The sequence below is a fragment of the Mustela putorius genome, unplaced genomic scaffold (genome assembly GCF_011764305.1).
Source record: "Mustela putorius furo isolate JIRA1106 unplaced genomic scaffold, ASM1176430v1.1 tig00003867_pilon_pilon_pilon, whole genome shotgun sequence".
Lineage (NCBI taxonomy): Eukaryota > Metazoa > Chordata > Mammalia > Carnivora > Mustelidae > Mustela > Mustela putorius.
This window is the reverse complement of record NW_025422019.1, coordinates 4055005-4077570: the sequence shown is the minus strand read 5'-3', so window position 1 is coordinate 4077570 and position 22566 is coordinate 4055005. Positions and strand designations below refer to the sequence as shown.

Here is a 22566-nt window from a genome sequence, read left to right as displayed (position 1 = left end):
GTGTTCCCTGGACTCAAACACTTGGAAAATCTACCTAAATTTACTCCATTCCCAAAAGTAGTGCCCTCTGCCCTAAATAAACCCACCAGCTCTCTAGGCCACTTGAGTGGCTTATCTAAGCTAGAATTTAGAAGTAAAACAATTCATTTGAACTACTGTTCCATGATTTATAGGGAAAATGGACTTAAACCATTGAGAATTAGTATTTAAAAAGAAGGGTCTGGTAAACAAATACTGTCAACTGGAATTCTAGCTTAAAAGATAATAAGGGAGCTTGGAACATTTTAGGCAGAATCAGGTGTGTTATTTTGGGTTTTGTATGGTCCTTCAAGCTGTCCTCCTTCGAACTCAGTAACTCTAAGATACTTTTGCTTTTCACAGTATCTTCCTGAACTTTTCGTTATGACCTACTGTTTCATTTGTCATTTCTCTTCCTACTTGCCTCAGTGACTTTCATAAGTATATTAGCACAGAGAGCAATCCAGAGAAAGTTGTTGCTATCTGTGCATACACAAATAATTTGTAAATTATGTGTTTGCAAATCAGGAGTTGTATGCACAATTAAATCTTGACTTGGCAAAATTCCAACCTAGTAACATCATCAGACAAGCATTGTTCCATTTTAAAATGGTGCATCGTTAAAAATGATCCCTATTAAGCTTTTTTTTTCATTTTTTAGTAATCGCATGTTAAGTGCCTGTTGTATGCCAAAAATAAACAAAACAGCAATTTCCAAAGGGACCTGGACCTAACTCCATGCAGCCTGATGATGTATAACACCTCCATCTCTCCCTACAACCCGTTGCTTGGATACACTATCATCTTCTGAGTAATAATTTTAATCTACTGAAATATTCCCAATCATAAAAGAAAACTCCAACAGATTTTACTAAACTAAGCTTTGAACAAAACAAACAAACAAACAAACCAAAAGGAAGAAAGAAATTGATAAACACAAGACTCCAAAGTAGTTTTCTCTCAACTACAGAAACCAGAAATCAGTTTATATACCAACTCTGTATGGGTTAAATATACCTTCAGAAGGAATTATTTGGCCCTGGCAGTATTGATCGTCAACAGGTTTTATTCTTTTTCCTTCAAATCTTTGAATTTGAAATATATAACTTCTCTTTATTTTTTTAAATTAAATTTATTTATTTTCAGCATAACAGTATTCATTATTTTTTCACCCCACCCAGTGCTTCATGCAATCCGTGCCCTCTATAATACCCACCACCTGGTACCCCAACCTCCCACCCCCCGCCCCTTCCAAACCCTCAGATTGTTTTTCAGAGTCCATAGTCTCTCATGATTCACCTCCCCTTCCAATTTCCCCCAACCTCCCTCTCCTCTCTAACTCCCTATGGAACTGGAGGAGATTATGCTGAGTGAAATAAGTCAAGCAGAGAGAGTCAATTATCATATGGTTTCACTTATTTGTGGAGTATAACTTATCTTTAAACAAAGTAGAAGCTGTGGTAATCCAGGGTTCCAACACTATTCCTCCACCGTAGTCTCCACTTGTCCTCAGAGACTATCAGAAACTGAGAACTAATGTCAGGTCAGTCTTGGCCCTCATGCTGTTGCTTTTCCTTTAATAGTTTTATAATGAAATTAATTTCTGTATCTGTATCTTAAAAATATTTGGTCTGCAATTTAGCCCAGTTTACTCAACTAGGATAACTGATTTGAGTTTGTGACCCTGCCTGAACATTGTGATTGATCCTCGTCCTACTATGTGAATACTTTTCATGAAAGTGTTTTTATGTCTGTATCTGATTATATCTATAGATACAGATATAGATATAGATGTATATGTGGATATATGTGTGTGTGTGTGTGTATACATATAGAGAGTTTTGTATACATGTACAGATACATATAGATCCATATACAGGATGACAGAGGGAAAGAGAGGAAGGAGGAAAGAAAGAAAGAAAAAAAGGAAGGAAGAAAAGAAGAGAGGAAATGAGAAAGGGAGGATATATACAGATATGCATATATATATTATGTATATGTAATATGTGTAAATATGTATTTTTCTTTTTTGAAAATTAATTTAATTCTTTTCAGTGTTCCAAAACTCATTGTTTATGCACCACACCCAGTGCTCTGTTAATACATGCCCTCTTTAATACCCACCACCAGGCTCACACAACCCCACCCCCAAAACCCTTAGTTTGTTTCTCAGAGTCCACAGTCTCTCATGGTTTTTCTCCCCCTTCGATTTCCCCCATCTCACTTATGTTATCTCTTATGCTCCACAAGTAAGCAAAACCATATGATAATTGGCTCTCTCTGCTTGACTTATTTTACTCAGAATAATCTCCTTCAGTCCCATCCATGTTGATGCAAAAGTTGGGTATTCATCCTTTCTGATGGAGGAATAATATCCCATCATATATACAGACCATATATTCTTTATGCATTCATCCATTGCAGGGCATCTTGGTTCTTTCCACAGTTTGGCAACTGTGGCCATTGCTGCTATGAATATTGGGATACATATGATCCTTCTTTTCACTACATCAGTATCTTTGGGGTAAATACCCAGTAGTGCATTTATTATTGAAGACATTTCCATGTAAGTTTTTGACACCCTCTGCAAACTATCTTGTCTTTCAGATGGAACACCATTTACCTGGTGGATTGGGCGGTCCAATGAAAGGCACCCTTACTGGGGAGGTGCCCCACCTGGGGTTCAGCAGTGTGAATGTGGCCTGGATGAGAGTTGCCTGGACATTGAACACTTCTGCAACTGTGATGCTGACAAGGATGAATGGTAATTGGGATTATGATCTTTCTGCAGTTGTGGGGGAACCACTTTAATTGATGCACAAAATTTCCCCCAAGAGAAAAAGACATGTTGAGAAATTCGATATAAACTAGGTATCCCTGTTTGTGATTGTTTTTAACTTTGAGAATTGCCAGGTGTAGTACTTTTAGGACTTTCACTGAGGCTTGCAAAATAAAACACATTGTCACATCATCACCTCCTTATAGTCTGAACATTCCATTTTGTACAACAGAATGAAATGTAATACTAAGCTTTGTGACTTATCCAATGTTTCTATAATGTGTGGACTATATGTTCTGGGATAGAGTGTGGGAGATAAGGATGTGCAATTATACAGACCATATTTTCCCAATGATGTGTCAGTAGCCAGCCTACCTTATCATAGAATAGAAATATAGCAAAGAAATATATATTTATTGAGCATCTACTTAATCACAAAAAACCCTTATTAAGTCCATATAATTTTCCCACCTTTGCATCTTAAGATTGAGAAATACAGTTTATAGAGAAGTTAAATAATTTTCCCAAGGTTGTACACATGTATTAAGTGACAGATCCAGAATTTGAACTCAGTAACGGCAGGGACCAGGTCATTCTTGTTCTCCCATATCATGTTGCTTTTGTAAAATGAAGCTTAGTTTTTGGTTCTCAAATCCATAACATCTACTTTGCTTTTGTCCTCGAGGTGAACTGCCTGTTTTTTTTGTTTGTTTGTTTTACTGTATTATGAAAATAGGCATAGAACATTTCTAAACCTGCTTTTGTTTTCACTAAATTTAAGGCATTCTTTAGTTTTGGTTTTGTAATTTTGCTTGCTTCATAAAATTCTGCTCAATTATAATGAAAAATTCCTATGTCAAGTTGCTCTCAACCCACCTGATTTCCTTTTAACTACTTCTTCTTCACTGTGTAAATTGATAAGAGCAGGGACTGTTTGATGAAGTTTAAGGTAGAGTCAAACTCTCAGTTCAATCAGAAAAGAGCAAACACTTGCCTCCCCTGGGTTCTGCTAAATGGGCCACCTCTTCAGAATGCTATAGGGCTTCTAGGGCCCTGAGACAAGATACCTGGATGCTTTCTTCTAACCTGAAAATCTTACTATGAGTAAAATCAAACAAAGTCAACTAGACTTAGTTTGGGCTTCTCCATTCCTCGGACCCCCACTTTACCCTGCAGAGCCTTCTCTCAAAACATCATGGAGGAGTGCAAATATAACTCATATTTTGAATGGAGACCATGTCTTTTTTAATGTTATATTCCTCAAGATCTATTCCTTTTACAGTAGAAACTCAGTGGCAGTTAGCTAAATACGTGAATTTAGAAAAATTTTAAGGAGGAAGGGTGATCACAAAATGTCTCCGGCAAGCTTGAGAGATGTGTGTGGGGAAGTTAAATGATTTTGTTGCTGAGAAAACATATTCAAAATGATCTGCAACCAGTAGCTTAGATTAGCTCATTTTGTGAATTCATTAAATCCCCTTCTCTATGCTTGATATCAGAAATGTATCTACGTATAGACCTGAATGGAAACAACTTTATTTCATTAAGTATAATCAGGGAAGTTGATATGGGGCAGTAGAATATAAAGGGAAGGGGAAGTGTTTCTCCTGATTATCTTCATTCCCTTTTGGCTGAATTCTTGATTTTTGCTCACTGTTTTATTTACTATGGTGTGGCCCTTTCCATACTGAACACTGCCTCAGTGCGTTTCTTTGCTAGGGAACAACCAGCCAGGGCTAGCCTTAATTTATTGGGCAATTAGGGGCAGTGAAAGAAAATGACATCACAATACTTAAAAGTGGAAAATAAGCCACCACTCTGATGAGCTTCCACAATGTCTCTTCTGAGACTTCCCACTGGCCATCTCTTTTACTCAGAATCCAGCCTCTTCTTCCATTGAACTACTCACTATCTTACTTACTCTGACCCCTTTATATGTTGACTTAACTTTGTCATCTAGGCTGTACTCAGAGGAGTGTTTCAAAATGTCCTTTCTGTCAACTCTGGTGCCATCATACCTCTATCAACATAGAGGTCATTGCATATTTCATAACCCTTTCTAGTTCCTTTACAGTCGGGGAAAAGCTCTATTATTTTCTACTTTCTGTGGCAAGTGACCTCTATTAGGGGTAGCAACATTTAATTTTAGATATAAATGTTGTTCAACAATCCACATAACTAGGATCAAGAGAAATGATCTGAACTTCCTTTTGTAAAGATTCCTACTTCACTGTGACTCAAATAACATGTTGAACATCTCAGGGCAAAAGTCAGATGAGGTCAGGGAGTTCCTTGTGTCATTCTTATGAAGGAGCAGAAGCTGAGATTTAACTCTTCTGAATTGCACTCATTTGTATCAGGACAGTCACAGGTTGGTATACATGAATCTGAAAAATACTTTGTTATAGAATCAACTGTACTTACCATTCCATCTGATATTTACTCATGTATCATTGGCTTACTGCATGCATGGTCTTTGCCAGTCAAGCAGTCTTTGGTGCAGAGAAGGTCAAGGGCATTACAATTTCTGCCTTTGCGGAACTCACAGAACAGTGAGAAGGAAAAGAATTAGTTAGCAATAAATGTACTGTGTAATGAATTTGGTAATAAAGATAAGTGTAGATATGCCCAGAACTATGGTGGATATAGACTGGGATGTGGCAGTTAGGTTTCAAAGAACCAGAGAAAGCTAGCTGAAGTTAGTGTAGTATAGTTAGGCGGAACTTCCATTTAGTGTAGTATAGTAGGGCGGAACCTCCACATGCTCAGACAGGAAAATGTGAAATATAGAAATCGCTACTTCCCCAGAACAATCTGTTGTGATTATTGCCCCATCGTCAGGTGGGGAATTTACAGGAGAGGAAGACAGGAAAGAAGACCAAATCCAGATCAAGAAGCTCCTTGTATGTGAACTAATAGTGAAATCCCTTTGTCTGTGACAAGACTGTGAACACAGAATATCCTTTGCACCAGGACACCTGGCAGAGTCTTGTGGAAATGCATTCATTACCTATCTATTTAGGTCTATTATTTACTGTAGAAGGGGAAAGTACAGAAGCTTACACAGTTGTGAAATAGTCTTTTTCCTCTTTTATTCTCCCAAGCACACTCTCCTAAGCTTGCACGTGGTCAAGCGGGCATTCCACACATTTCAAGTTTGTGTTTCAGTCGAGCATGCTAATATCTGCTAATATCTCTGCTATTTCTATGTGCTCCTCAGAAAACTCAAATATATTTACCTTGTAAAATTCCCTCAAGTTTCTGCTCTTGATAATTTTTTGTTATTATTATGTTATGATAGTCACCATATAGTAATCATTAGTTTCTGATGTAGTGTCCCAAGATTCATTGTTTGCGTATAACACCCAATGCGCCATAAAATATGTGCCCTCCTTAATACCTACCATCAGGCTCACCTAACACCCCCCCCCCAAAAACCCTCAGTTTGTTTCTTAGAGTCCACAGTCTCTCATGGTTCTTCTCCCCCTCTGATTTCCCCTCCTTCATTTCCCCCTTCCTTCTCCTTATGTCCCCCATGCTATTCCTTATGTTCTACAAATAAGTGAAACCATATGCTCTTGGTAAAATTGATCAGAAAACTGATTTGGGCTAGTAGAGCATCTAGCAGATAGTAGTTTGATATATTACAACTCCTAGGTAGTATTGTCGCTAAAAAATATCACCTATCATATACCAAAGTGTTCTTGGCATTTTATATACTACACCTCATAGCATCATCCCACCACCCTTGAGATAGGGCTTATCGTCTCTTTTCCCCAGAAAAGGAAACTGAGGATCTGGCATGGTAGGTGGCTTAGTTAAGGCCATGTGACTAAGGGGGCAGAGTAGGATTCTGCTGAATCCCAGGATGTTCTTGGTGACTCCATGGAAGGAGCCACCGAGTTGAGATTCTGAGTTATGACAGTGGGTGAGGATGCCAGAGAGACCTCTCCCAGGGCTTCTACAATCACATCATGGTAGCCTCTGGGTTTCTTTGTGCTGAATCAGGCTGCTCAGGAGAAGCTTAGCCATCCTCTCAGCCTCTGGCAATTGACAATAGTTTATTCTGTTTTAATCAACCTCTGTAACTGAATAAATTTGTGCTATAGATTTCAATAAGACCAAGTAAATGAGGAAAATGATTATGGGGTGGGTGAGAGGGAAAGTGAGTCAGCTCAGAAGATGGAGGTGGATGGAGGGGAAAGAAGAACTTGATGAACACAAAAAGTGTGACTTCTTAAGAGTAAAGGAAGTGTCAGGTAGGCATTGGAAATCAAGTATACTACTGAGCTGACATCTCCAGAGGGTTCGGAAATAAAATGAGAAAACTTGAAATGAGTAACAGTTTTACAGTCAATGATTGTTTGCAAAGGAACTTGTCTTCAATCTGATGGTTCAACATATAGAAATCCTGCCAGTTGGGTGTTTTCTGACCCCATTACTTCAGACTGATAGACTGGAGAATAGCAAAGGACACTGGGGATAGCTCTAGGATAGAGACAGACAGTATAGGATATGGGGTTCTGTAGGGTGGGAAACTGTCATCTATGTAGACAGATCCAAAGGCTGGTTCTGGCAGCAAGTTGGAGGAGGCTGGGAGATCTTTCGAAGTGCGCCTCTTTGTGGTGGCCTCTGGTCCTAATGAGGACTTCTTTCAGCCAGACAACCAAGCAGAACTGAGACAAAGCTCTATTGCTTAACAGTGAAACATCTTTTAAAATTTAGTCATAAGGAAGTGAAGATATTTTTATTTGATTTTCAGTAACTTTGTTCTTTGCCGCTTGTTCCTTAATACACCCTTATATAAAGTAATATGGTATAAGACTGGAAGAGAAAATGATGTAAGCTTTAAATTCTGGTCATCTGGTCATCCAAAAAAGGGAAGCTATTATTCTGTTTCTTAAAAAAAAATGTAGGCTATTTTTAGTTTTTTTTTTTTTTTTTGGATATGGAATCCTGAAGCTTCAAACTACTCTTTAGCCATTGATTCTGCCTCTCTACCACAGAGAAATTATTTAATAAATGGTGTCACATCCATGAATGAACAATTGAATGACTTCTATTAGACATATTTTTACTTTTCGAAGGTCAGGCTATGGTCATTCCAGGATTAACTGATCTTTATTTCATTGTTAGCTCTTACCCATCTTTTATAACCACTCAAGAAACATTTACCCAAAGTTTAGCCTCAACTTCCCACTGCACATTCATTTTCCTTCTGACTATCAAAGCATAGTTGGAAATGGCCCCTCTGCTCCAAAATTTATCTTTTTTTCCCCCAAGATTTATTTATTATTTATTTTGAGAGTGAGAGCACAAGCAGGGGGAAGGGCAAAGGGAGAGAATTTCAAGCAGACTCCCCACAGAGCATGCCCCGATGAGATGTAGTGCTCAATTACACAACCCTGAGATCATGACCTGAGCCGAAATCAAGAGTCAGACACTTCACTAACTGAGACACACATATGACCCCTCCCCAAGGCTATCATTTTATACACTTGCCTTCAACTTTTCTCTTTGGTAAATACATGTCTTATCCCTGACCTTCATGAAGATCCTTCATGCCATTCACATGAGATTTATTGAGACAGTTGCCCTTAGGAGGAAGATGCTGGATACATCCAATGGGTTTAGAGTTTGCTCACATAGGCTGTTCTTTGATTTCTTAGATCTTTCTTCAGACTTCGATTCCTGAGGTTCCCAGGCTTGCTGCAGTGAGAGTGCTTCATCCTTGTTAGTGTCCTAAGATGGGGCGGGAATCCTCAATCCTGAAACAAAGGAAAGGATCACTTCAGAACATACTAAGGATCTGCATTTTTATTTATTTAGTTAGTTAGTTAGTTAGTGAATGAGTTAGTTAGTTATAACCTCTGCTGGTTGAATTTTATTATTCATGAATCTGCTTATGAGCAGTTCCAAGCCCTGTTAAGTTTTGGAAGTGTTTTGTTCCTAGCAGGCCTTAATTATGAAAGTTTTATCTAGATTCTAACTCTTCAGTGAATTTCCACATGCATCCAGCAATAGAATCAGGACCTGAACCTTGTGTTAGAGAGAAGTATGCATGCCACATGGCAGGTCCTTCATGTACTAACTGCTGAGAGAATGAATGAGATAATGAATACATGGTGTTTCCTTTCTCCAGATACTCTCTCCCTGGCCAAATATCTCCATCACTTGCTAGTTATAGTCTGCTGTTCCATTTGTTACATTTCCACTTAAAATGTATGTCCTGGGGCAACTTGGTTTTGGCTTGTTTACACTAAGTATCCCATGACTAGACACTGGACTGTTTTTAGGCAGAATGTTTTATGGTGTATCATACTGGAGATAATTGAAGGTATTGCATAACAAGAAAAAAAGAAACAATACAAAAATGGGGAAAAACTTATATCAGAGGTTGATTATTCAAAACCAATATATTACATCATTATTTTATAGAATTCTAGATGGAGTGAAATAGTTGATATTTTACTAAAAATAACATTTAGGATTTTCTTTTAAAATTATTTGTTTGTTTCAATTCAGTGATGACACCATCCTAACATCTATTGGGAAAATACTCAATATAAGGAATTTAAGACTTGTGGGTTCTAGAAAACAAAACATAACTATAAAATGCTCCTTTTACTACTTATAAGAAACAAAGATGTAGACAGAGATTTTTATCACATTAGTTCTCTGTCAAGCTTTACAAATATACTATGTCTAAATTGTCTATGGAATCAAATTACTTGGGTAGTTACAAAGTTTTGAATATCAGAAATAGAACTTGAAGTAAATATCAAGATTAATAAGAGTTTTCTAATGATAAACAGGTTTCCATGTGTCTGTTAGCCATCTGTATGTCTTCTTTAGAGAAGTATTTGTTTATATCTTCTGCCCATTTCTTGACTGGGTTTTTTGTTTTTTTGAGTGTTGAGTTTGGTAAGTTCTTTATAGATCTTGCATACTAGCCCTTTACCTATAATGTCATTTGCAAATATCTTTTCTCATTCTGTGGGTTGCCTCTTAGTTTTGTTGATTCTTTCCTTTCCTGTTCAGAAGCTTTTTATCTTGATGAAGTCCCAAAAGTTCATTTTTACTTTTGTTTCCCTTGCCTTTAAAGACTCATATGTGGAACAAAAGGAACAGTGCAGAGGAACACAAGGGAAGGGTGGGGGAAATGAATGGGAAGGAATCAGAGTGGAAGACAAACCATGAGAGACTCTGGACTCTGAGAAACAAACTGAGGGTTACAGAAAAAAGGGGGCTAAGGGAATGTTATAACCAGGTAATGAGTATTTAGGAGGGCACATATGATGAACACTGAGCAATATACACAACTAATGAATTGTTGAACACTACATCAAAACTAATGATGTACTATATGTTAGCTAATTAAACACAATGATAAAAAAAGATTAAGAATTTCCATTTACATAGTACATTTTATATAACATTTTGATGTGTACTATTATTGTGTAACAACATATTATAATTATACTTAAAAATGCAATGAGTCTTTGGCTTCTATTTTAATTTGCCTACTTATCACTAAGTGTATGGCATTACTCACCTAACAGTAGCTCTTACTCAGATCCAAATTACATGAGCTGCTTACCTCATTTATCTATTCTGCATGTTTGCTCACAGTTTTCAGTTCTGATTCACACAATTTAGGTTTCTATATTTAACAAAACATAAGAGGAATATTTCTCTTGCTTTTTTTTTTAACTTTAAGAGTTTATTTTAATAAAATAAATATATTCTATTATATCCTTACTATAAAAATTCAAATATTTCAGACATATTTAAGTAAAAAAGTAGAATCCCCTTCCTAACGACTGGTTGGAATCTTTACTTGTACCCCATACGTAAAATCTGACACCTAGAGATAATAGATGGGCATGTACGGCATTTTTACATCTTCCTATGCATATGCCACATCCTAAATGTGAGATAATATTAAACATAATATTCTGCAACTTACTTTTTTCACAAAAATATGTCTTGGAGAGCTTTTATGTGGCCTCATTAAATAAGCATGAAAATAGGTACATACTGTCCATTTTAATGGCTGCAAAGTATCCATAGTATGATTGTATTGCAAATTATTTTACCATTCCTTTATGATAAACATTTTCCTTGTAAATGATTTTTCACTATTAGAAAAAAAAGTTTCAATGAACATTTTTGAGTCTTTATTTATACCCTTTCCACTTTGGAAATCATTTCTATTGCATAGAACCCCAGCTTAAAATTGTTAAATTATCCATTTTTCTGTTTTGCTAGATGTGGCCAAATTGCTGAAGGGACTTAAGGTATTACATAGACCACAAAGGGATCAGTTCAGAACTGGATGCTCGGACTCTGTGGGGGAAATGATCCTCTCTCCCTGAGAAGGAATGTGCAGTACTCACTAGGGTTAAAACAGGGCCACACAGGAAGACGTCAGTTATAACCGCTTTCTTCTCAGAACTTGCTGGAACCCTTAGGCAAGTGCAAACAGCTTGGGTGGATCCCAGGTATCATTTCTGCCATTACTGGCATGACTTCTGAGGTCTGGGGGATACTCTTGGCTAACTACAGATAGATCCTAGCCTTTCTGCACTTTATTTTCAAAGTGTAGATTCTTCTTCATTAAGGATAAGAAGGAGGAAGAGAAGAGGAAGAGGTGAGGGAAGGAGGAAGAGAGGAAATAGTTCTATCACCTTTGCAAATCTGCCTTATGGATTTTCAGAGAAAATATCATGAGCTAATATGCATACTACACTTAGAATGCTCACAATTGTAGCTGCTGCTTCTGGCAACCGTCTTATTTTCTGGATGTAAAATGTAATTTATCTCTAAGTAACATTTTATTATGTAATGAGATGATCAAATCCTGGATGTGTCATTACTAACTATACAGTCTACATCATTTAGCCTCTCTGGGCTTCAAGTTCCTATTTTATTTAAAAAAAAAAAAAAGAAGAAGAAGAAGAAGAAGAAAGAAAGTAAGGAAAAAGAATATCTTTGGAGAGTTGGGAAGTACTGGCTGAGTTAGCAGTAATTTGTGCGCTGAGCAGATGTGCCATGAATTTGGTTCTCAAAAAATTGTTAGTCATCATGTTTATTATTTCCCCTATTTTTAAAGAAGCTTAAATAAAAGGTAAGAGACAACGTTGATTTATAGAAGTTAAACAGATTTCTAAGAAAAAATACATCCATGTCATAAAATAAATAGAATTAAATAGCAGAAAGAACAATCAAAGGTATTATTCAGCTGTCAAACTCTAGGTGAAATGAAGAAAGAAAAAGGAAGGCCCCTCTTCCCAAAACAGAGCTGCTCTCTGAAAATTCACTCGTGAAACTCGCCATGTAATGGATGGGTCTGGCCACAATAGAAATAAACCAAGAGAGTGCTTGTAAATGTGTAACTGAAGAGTTTGTGGGCTCCCAGAACTCCTGTCAAGGTGACCCACATGTAATCTCAGGGAATGCAGGGCTGGAAAATGATTGCAAATTAGTAAACTGAAACCTAGTCAACTGAATTGTATCTTGCCTGTGTGAACGGAATGGGGATGGTCAGTCCAAGACCTGCAAAGGCAGCTCAAGGACTCAGGGGCAGAGCTGTTATTCAAGCACTACCTGGAGAAGATATAGACTGACTGGGAAGGAGCAGCAACCCTATGCAAGAGAGCCACTCTCTGTAGGAGTGAGACCAGGAGACCAGAGGAGCACCATGGTGACAGCAAAGGCATGCTGTTCAAATCCTGATCCTTCCACTTGTAAATGATGCACGCTGGGAAGGTTAGTCACTTCTATAAAATTCCATTTCCTCTCCTGCATAAGACAGGTGCTGATAACAATATTGTCACAGGGATGTTCTGGGATTAGATGAGATCATGTGTAAAAAACTATTTTTATGCTCACATGGCCACGGAAAGGCAAGAAGCAGCTCCCACGCTCACATTCAGTGATAGGAGACATTCAGCTGAGCCCCAGAGCCAGAAGTCGGATCTAAGAATAGCAACCCTAAACTCAAGGAATACCTCTAACCCCTGCATGATTTTTTTCTTTCTCTCTCTCTCTTTATTTATTTATTTATTTTTTTTAGAAAGAATTGTCTGTAAAAGACAACTGTGGTTTTAATAAGCATTTTACTTTCCAGTCTACTGTGTTAAACATGAGATTTGGACGACACCTGGAACAGACAGAGACCTCTTATCATAACAAGGCTTTAAGCAATAGAGTATGAATCATGGTCACATTTAAACAATAGAGTATGAAACTGAGAGTCTAATGTGGAGAAGCAGACTAGGAAGACATTAGTGAGATTGGCGGGAGAAAGCCAGTGTAGGTAGCCATCTCCAAGGACCAGGCAGACAGAGGGAGAGTGCAGACAGCTCTGATAAGAACTTTTGTGGCCCTATTGAATGCTACTTTCATTCATATCCAGAGCAGGTTAATCAAATCATGCCTCCAAAAATCTTCATCTGTGGTAGCGTTTTTTAAATTAACTTTATACTCATAAAATCTTGAGGGTCATGGTAATTTCTTAATAATAAAGTAACATTAGGTGGCCTTTGGCTGTATTCACATACCAAGGCCTGATTTTGTTTTCCTCACACCTATTTGAGAAGAGCACTATGGTTTCAAGTTTCTAGAATATTTACAGAAGGACTATAGTTTCCAAATATTTAAATATTTGCAAAATCGTCATTTTACCCTTCACATTTTTTATGCTGGGAACGGAAAACAAGAATCCAGACATGGTCTGGTCAGTATAGGGCAGAGAGGAATGGATATGACCTCCTGGTGTGCACTTGTCTATGTGACCGCAGTCGATGCTTGCATTTGCTTTTTTTGGCAATTAAGTGACAACCAACCTTTAAGTTAATCCTCTAGGTCCTTTTTATCAGGAAGTATTAAGAAGGAAGACACAGAGGAAATAATTGCTTTAACCAAGGTTAGGGTAGAATTACTGGCAAGCATCAATACCGTACCTCAGACTTGCAGACTTGCTTCTGGACACCTTGCAGCCACAGAAAGTGGAGGACATCATGTCACCCACTCAAGGGAAGGCTCTGCAGAAGGTCCTGAGACTCACCCATTCAGATTCACATAGCGGCTTCAAAGGGCGCTAGAACCTTCAGTTTTTGCATAATTTGGTAGGTATTCCTATCTTATGCATAAGGTGTTTTTGTTTTGTTTTGTTTCATTTTATTTTATTTTTTATTTATTTATTTTTTTTACTTTCAAGTGACTAAAAGAAAGAAACATAGAATAAGGAAAAAAAATTCTCTTAATAGGCTCAGTGACCCAAATGATTCTGCTAAAAGAACCTTACAGAGCCGCAGTTAACCAAATTTGATTGATTCATGAAAACAAAAATGTTAGCATATGACTTTTCACTATATTTTACCCAAATGATTCACTAAAGAAATCAGCGGCCCCTGTTTTGTCCTGAAATCCTGAACCTGGTAAAATCCCAAGAGGCACATAAAGAAAGAGGAGACCACGTTGCTTCTGACGGGTTTTTCCATTAGCTCATGTGGATTTCCTGAGGACCACACATGTCTGTGACTTGTCCTTGGAGCCTCCATAAGCTGGAATCTCTAACTGGCATCTGTGACGGCCTCTGTTCATTCCTACCAACAGTGAGGCTCTCTTTCTAACTTTTCCTTTAAAAATTATTTGTATTTCACATTTTTATTTCAAACTTAACAGGGAATATCATAACTATCCATTGAATACCTATTTTGTGTTAGTGTGTTAATAGTTTTATATGTATTATCTCCTTTGATTTATACAATATCAAATTGATATTATTACCCCATTTTAGAGATAGAGAAACTGAAGCTGAGGTCATTCTAATGACCTCACTAACATTTTATAAACTAATATACTGAGTTACATGGATTCAACCCATAAAGTCTGGTCCAAAAGGCAATGCTTTTTCACTACAACATAACCCTTTCTGCACTTACAAACTATGTGAGTACCCTGTACTCTTAGGGGGAATTTTGTGTATTATTCCAAAGGAAGACAAAGTCTATAAAGTGTTTGCCCTTAAGAAGGCAAGTTCAAACAAACGAGAAAGGAAAACAAGTTAATGTGCACAAAAAAATGTACAGCTGTAGACTCCCTGCTTATTAGTAGGTACTACCCTAATTTGTATCACTGTGTATTATCTTGTACACTAAATTCCACCACCAACAACCACACCTCTCGGATATTCTACTCATTGAATCTTTGAAATGTTTGAAACATACCTGTCACAAACTGAATTAAATCCAATTTTATTCTCACTGTGACCTTAAGAGAATGACTAAATGCCTAGGTTGTGCATAAGCAGAATACAGTCCCCACATTCTATTGAGCAGTGCAGTTTTGGCTCCCATCATACTCTTTTTTGTTTCTTCAGAATTTTAAATCCATTGTCAAAATTTTAAATTTGAGTTTTACATTAATATACCAGGTTGATCCACTTGTTTGATGTTCCTTAAAAGCATAATTACTTGTTACTAACGGGTATCAGTTTCCTTTAGTCCAAACGAATTTTTTCTACCAGTTTTCTAACCTCTCTCTCTCTCTTTCTCTCCCTATCTCTCTCTCTCTGACAATGAAGGTATATGTCAGGTTTCATTTATTATCCAAAACAAAGCTAGCTTCACTTGTTTTTGTTATTCATCTGGCCCCTGTAGGAATTTGAGTTTGTATCTATTAAAAAAAAGTATTTTTAGTATTGTACCTTGCATTATCAAACTAAATATGAAATTTTTTTCTCTGTTCCTTAGAAGATATTTTTATTCTTAGAATGCTATTTATATATTCCAGCTCTTTGACACAGGACATCAAATTGATGCAGACAGGGTGCCAGAATGGGGAAGGTAGACAGCAGTTAGCATTGATGGACAGACTTCAGAATCAACCATTTTCACCTTGAAAATAAAAATGGAGGGGCGCCTGGGTGGCTCAGTGGGTTAAGCCGCTGCCTTCGGCTCAGGTCATGATCTCAGGGTCCTGGGATTGAGGCCCACATCGGGCTGTCTGCTGAGCAGGGAGCCTGCTTCTCTCTCTCTCTCTCTCTCTGCCTGCCTCTCCATCTACTTGTGATTTCTCTCTGTCAAATAAAAAAAAAAATTAAAAAAAAATAAAAATAGAGAGAAACAAAATCCTAGAGCAATATACTTTCTTAGAATTACATATAGGTTTGTCTTTATTCAACTTTGACTACTTAGAATTTGCTTTGAATTCTGTGCTTGAAAAGATATTGGCATCTGCTCAAAATACTTATAAAATATTAAGATGATTCTCTGGAATCATAAAAGAAATAATCTTAGAGAAATTTTTGGAAATTTATCTTCAAGAAATCATCATGAACATGGGAGTTACTCACAAGGATTATCTAAATCACTATGCCATTGAAACATGAACTAATCACCAAAACCATTTCTTCCTTTTCCAAGGCACATGGCTAATGCACATTTCCCAGCCTCCCCTGTGGTCAGAGGTGACCATCTGATTAAGCCCTAGCCATTGGAATGTGAACATAAATGATAGGAGGTGTGTGTCACTTCCAGTCTCATTGGTAATTGTTTATCCTCTTTCCCTTTCCATGTCAACCTTGAAAGCCACATGTCAAAGATGGTGGATCCCTAATATGGGAGGATACTCATCCCTGAATCACTATTTGAAGGTGATCAGAAACACTGGTTTGGACTGTAGGTGAACAATAAATAAACAATCAATCAATAAAAAAAAGATATTGAAATATGAAGACTCAAATTTTACCTTTTGTCTTTGTAACATTCATAGGTGTTCTTTCAAACAGAAACAGCAGCCTTATTCCTAATCCTTTGAATTGCCTCTAAATACAGGTATTCAAATAATAAAAAATGGATAGTACATTTATTTACCTTTTTGGTTACTTGACCTGAATAGAATGTGTGCAGGTAATTATTTCATTTATTTAAAACCAAGATGAACTGATATTTTTTCTCCAAATTTCATGAGTTGGATGCCAAATATGAACATTTAATTTTCTACAGTGTTCTATGTAGTATGAGAACTCCCATATAGAATTATAGCTGGCTAAATAAAAAGATGGATTGACTTGCCTAAAGCTACAGAGGTTTCAGGAACAAAGATAAGAACTAAAATGAGTGTTGTCATTACCATTTTTGAGCATTTATCATAGATTAGGCACCGTGCTAAGTGATTATATGATCTCGTTTAATTCTCAATAACTCTGTGGTATAGACTTTATCTCCATTTTAAAATTGAGGATGCTGGGGAAATCTCAGAAATAAAATTATATGCCCAAAGTTACATAGCTAGGAACTGGGACTTGGGATTCCGGAACAAATCTGTGTGCTTCTGAAGCTATGCCCTTAGCACATCACATCACACTACTCCTGCCATGCTTCCTCAGTTCAGAATATTCAGGGATATTATTTTCTCTCTAAACGAGAGCTGTAAATTATATATAAATGATAATGAAATGTAACATTGATTTTGAGTGTGTGTTCAGTGTTTTGCTGATTTCTTTGTGACTACAGAGAGAAAAGTAATATGAATCTGCTCCTTTGTGTTCTTGATATCAAATTGCTACATCGTATACTTTGCCCTGAATACTGGTGTGTGGTGCTCTGTCCCCCAATTCCCATGCACTGGCAAAAGGTTCCATCCTGTCCTTAACTAAGGCTGTAGTGGGTGGGGACTCTAGCCCACTCTACAATTTTCAGACTACCTCATATGACTTAGTTCAGCTCGTCATTTAAAGTTGCTAGCACACTGGATGGATGGAGCATGGAAATGAAAATCTTCCATCATCTTTTATAGCAGGCTACCTGATGTTTGGATGAGTTAAATGGAGCAAGACAATAATGGAAAGTTCACCTGGCACACTTAAAAAAGGCTTTTGAGGAATTTTGGTTACTATTTCATGACTTGCTGTAATATGACACATTTTGTATTCCCACCACCCACTCCTCCCCCCGCCTTCTTTTGGAAACATCAGTGTTTTATTAGTCACGAGTTTCAGATTATCATGTGGGAATTAAATATTAGCACATAATATACAGGCATCTTCAAAGCATATAAACATATATTTTTATTAAATGTAGACATGACTATTTATGGCAAGATTGTTAAATTTAGACACAAGGTAGATCATATGTGATCAAGTCCCTGCCTTTTGTGTCCTCTGTACTTAGATAGGTTGTCTGATATATATCTTAGACTCAGTTTCCTCATCTGTGAATGAAAATAAAGGTACCCACTTCACAAGTGTGTTGTGTGGGGAAAATGTACTTATCCCCTAATATATTTCTGGCTCAGAATAGTTATTTATTCAATGCAGGTTTCTTCTCCCAGATACTATGGTATGTTCTTACCATGAATCCAAAAACACAGCTTTAAAAAAGGGAAAAACAATACTGTCACCCTATTTATTTTTAAGTTTTTCCCCCCCAAAGGGTAACTAGTTATCTGTTTGCATAATTAACAAAGACAAAGATGTTAACTCCCAAGGTCTTTAAAACATAGAGCAAAATCAAAAGCAGCAAACAGGTAACTCTGAAGACTTGTTTTTACCTGGAGTTAAAAGGTGATAAGAAACATCTCAAGCTGATTAAAACCTATACGCTGGTGGCTGGAGCAAGACCTGGGAGTGATTTCAAGTGGGATTTGTGGTGCCCATTTCAAGTTAGTTACTGAGATAGCCAATCTCTGTGGAAAGAGAGTTGATGTTTAATGTTAAATCAACAAGGCATTGGGCAGGTGGGGTGCTGTCAGCTACAACAAGAAACAGCAAGCTCTGTAAATTACCTGTGTTTCTGGAAAGACTTAGAGAAAATGTAACTTCCCTGGTTTTTGGAAGCTGGCCAAAGGTTTTGTATTTGGCCTTCCAGTCTTTTGTATATGCTTATGAGATGAAAAGCCTTCTGGTTTCCCCTCCCTGGCCTCACCCAGCTACTGCAACTCCCCAGATCACCTTTGAAAAAAGGAGTCTTGGTAAGAGTCCCTACATTATCCACATTTTCTCCTCTTTTTTCTTAAATTTATGTTTTGCAGGACAAATGATACTGGGTTTCTTTCCTTCAAAGACCACTTGCCTGTCACTCAGATAGTTATCACTGATACCAACAGATCAAACTCAGAAGCTGCTTGGAGAATTGGTCCCTTGCGTTGCTATGGAGACCGTGAGTACTAAATTGGAAAAAAAAAAAAAAAAAAAAAAGCTTTCTCTTTTCATTACATAAGCACAAGATGTTTTTATTCCCTTATCCCTTTTTCCTGCAGTGTCCCTCAGTCTTGAAAATTTTTCACATGTCCAATGCTTTTCTACATCTCATTCTAAAACAATGAACCCTGCTTAAGGATATTTCCATTTGCAGGGCACTTCTGGAATGCGGTATCATTTTATACAGAAGCCTCTTACCTCCACTTCCCTACCTTCCACGCGGAGTTCAGTGCTGATATTTCCTTCTTTTTTAAAACCACGGCTTTATCGGGAGTTTTCCTAGAAAACCTTGGCATTAAAGACTTCATCCGACTTGAAATAAGCTGTAAGTGCCCTCATTTATGAATTTAACATAATGTCAACAGAAGTCCAAGTCTTATCTTTGCCACCAATGGCTAGTACATGTTGATACTATCAAATTAATGCCTCTGGTAATCTGTAAAAATAGTCATGCTAATTTCTAGTTCCTTCTAATTGTTTTTGCTTATTTTATTATTGCCTATCAGAATGTTATCATTCTCTCTTCAAAATAGTGTATTTCTCAAATCCCCATAGTACTTATTACAGTGTCCCTTATCTGTCCATTGGTACTGCTTACCTTTTACATTAAGCTTCCATACCCCAGAACTTTTTCACTACAATTTTCATGGAAAGCTTAATGTATTATTATTATGCATTCTATTCATAATTAGGGTCTATTTTTTGTTGTTGTTGTACTTTTGCTCTGAAAGTAATTCCTGATTTATTTTTCACCATTAGGACTGTGTGACTACCCAATCAGAATTCCTGCTCTTTTTCAACTACTTCCCCATATGCAGTGGTGCAGCTACACCAGAATATGGATCATTGTCTAACATCCCATTTCCTACACACAGGTTATATCAGTAACGATCATAAAGTTAAAAGAAGAATAATAGAAATGTAGATGGCAAAATGTCCTAATATTGAACACTTCTATGTGATCAGGCCAATTAAAAAAGAAAAGACATGAATGGTTTCTAGTTAACATTAGTCTTTTTTTTTTTTTTTTTTTAGTAAAAAGGACAAAAACATACCTGTATATTGGTTTGTTCCAGTAATAGTCATATTAAAATTTCTGTTCCTCCTACTTAACTTCTACAAATTTGTGCATGGCTTATCAAAATCAATAGTCTTCACATGTGTATGTTCAAAACAGAATATAATCAGATTTGCCCATCTATCTTAATCAAAGGATACTTTTACTATTTTTAAATTTAAAGAATTTTTTTTTTCACGATAAGCAACAGACATGTAAATTTTAGGAAAGGTTCTAAACATAAAGGTAAATTTGATTGATATTCATAAAAATACTTTGTTTTATAATAAATTTCAGGAATTATGATTTTTCCATGTGTTTTCTTCACGATTAGTTCTAGCAACATTTAAATATCTTTGCAATCAATAAGAAAATCACTAAAATATTTTCACTAGAAATTTTATCACATTTGGTAAAATATTATGGAGTTCCTAAATATTGCAGTTGTGTGAGTTCTCTTTGGGTGCAATCTGTGTCCACAAGCCCCGTATTAATGTGTATTCATGTGTTTCAACAGTAGGTCTGAGTTAAACAAGGATAGCATAGTAATTGTACAAATGAGAAATCAGAAGTTGAATTCTGACCCTTAGAACTAAGCCTTTGTATTTGAGTCTGCATGTTCAGAAGCCAAAGGTATAACTGGAGTTGTCTGAATTAACTTCCCTCTTGAATATAATATTTACTATATTCAAATAATAATGACAAGTAATAAAACATGCTATTTGAAGCTTATATATACGTTATTAAAAATTCATACTGGCATCAGCATTTCTTATAACTTAGACCAACAAAAGGCTTTTTTTGGTAGAATAATGTTTTTCACTGATCCTATTTAGAATTGCTGGTGCGTGGCAATAATAAAAGCATTTATTTTTAGTTGCTTTTGTTAGTTTTCCAATTTCTTGCACCTTCTGCCCCCTCCCCCCATATTTCTTCTACAAAGATGGACAACTCCCACCATCTTGCCCTTTTTACGCCATGACCATGATGACTTGTGCTTGTCATTAGATTTCTCATTTATCTGTGTCTACACAGATGTTTTCTATAGTTTGATGGAGGCAGTTGACCTATACTACCAATACTATGATAGTGATGTGACTGCATGAAATACCCTTTAAAAGTTATTTATTTATTTGACAGAGAGATAGTGCGAGAGGGAACACAAGCAGGGGAAGTGGGAGAGGGAGAAGTAGGCCTCCCGCTGAGCAGGGAGCTGATGCAGAGCTGGATCCCAAGACCCTGGGATCATGACCTGAGCCAAAGGGGATTGGATACCCTTACCCAGGGACCCCCTGCATGAAATACCCTTAAAAGCATAAGTAAAGTTCTGGGAAGAGGAGCTTAAAAATTTGAGAGCTCCAGAGAAAGAAACAAAAGCACTAACTGGAGGAGATGACTGAGGTATTTGCACCAGCTCCCTGTAAATCACCAAGCAGTTAGATGTTTCTTTTGCAGTTATAGAACAATACATACAAGGAAAGAGATCTCTTTAATTGTTAGCCTTAACCTCCTTTTACTCTGAAGATTTAGACTATTAATGGGAGGACGCTCTTGTGGCTTTAGTGTGAAATAAGATCTCTCCTATCTAACTTAGCCAGGCTCTGAAAATGTGGGGTTGAGTTCCAACCATTGCATAATATGGATATAATAACCTCAATGTAAATTTAATAAAAATCAGGCCCTAAGGCCTTTTGATTCATTAAAGCAGCAGCAAATGTCATGGCATATTATCACAAGATAATGAGCAATGATTTAGTGTTAATTACATTTCAATGTCCAATTTGTTTGTACTTTCTGGTACTGTATTTTGTCCTTCGGGTCATACAAAAATGTTTTAAATTCAGGTGGTATTTAATTTGAAGAAAATTTAAAAATCCATTGATGTAATTGTTTGCCATACAGTTTTTTCACCAGGTTGAAGAACATATACTTTTTTGAAACAAGAGGATTTTATATAAAAAATTTAAAATACAGGACTTCATATTTTTCAAAATACTGTATTTATTATTATTATTATTATTATTTAAAAGGAAAAAATAAATTGGAAGAGGTCTTGTATTTCTTATTAACATCTATACTCATCTTTTACCTTTTCTGTAGATAAAATTTTCACCCTAAGGGGTTCATAACAAGATACTTTTACAGATCAGCTACTTATAAAGGAAATGGCCTTTAAACACATGAAATGGCTCAGAATAGATTTCTTTTCCATCCCTAAGGAGTATTCCTCTATAACTATCCGAACAGAAGCCTCTGAAGTTGATATATCCATATTGTTCAACAGGGAACAAGACGTCTCCATGAAATTTTCAATCCATTTCCTTCTGGGTCACTTCCAGCTAAGACGTGTGAATTATGTAGCCTTGAAATTAGTCCATATTCTATGAGAAACAAGACATTACACAGTATCATGTCTTAGTGGATCTGTTTCAAAAGAGACTGAGTGTAAAAAATGAGCTAATTTGACAATTATCTCACAATGGTTGTGGGTTGGAAATACAG

General features: G+C 36.7%; 1 protein-coding gene across 1 annotated transcript in view; it reads left to right on the top strand.

The window, feature by feature from the left end:
- Positions 1–22566, top strand: part of CNTNAP5 (contactin associated protein family member 5) — an 828648-nt gene that overhangs the window by 665000 nt on the left and 141082 nt on the right. Inside the window, exons 14-16 of the mRNA XM_045066473.1 lie at positions 2626–2782; positions 18839–18966; positions 19162–19332. Coding sequence (XP_044922408.1) covers positions 2626–2782; positions 18839–18966; positions 19162–19332 — 456 coding nt within the window. The remainder of the gene's footprint in view (positions 1–2625; positions 2783–18838; positions 18967–19161; positions 19333–22566) is intronic.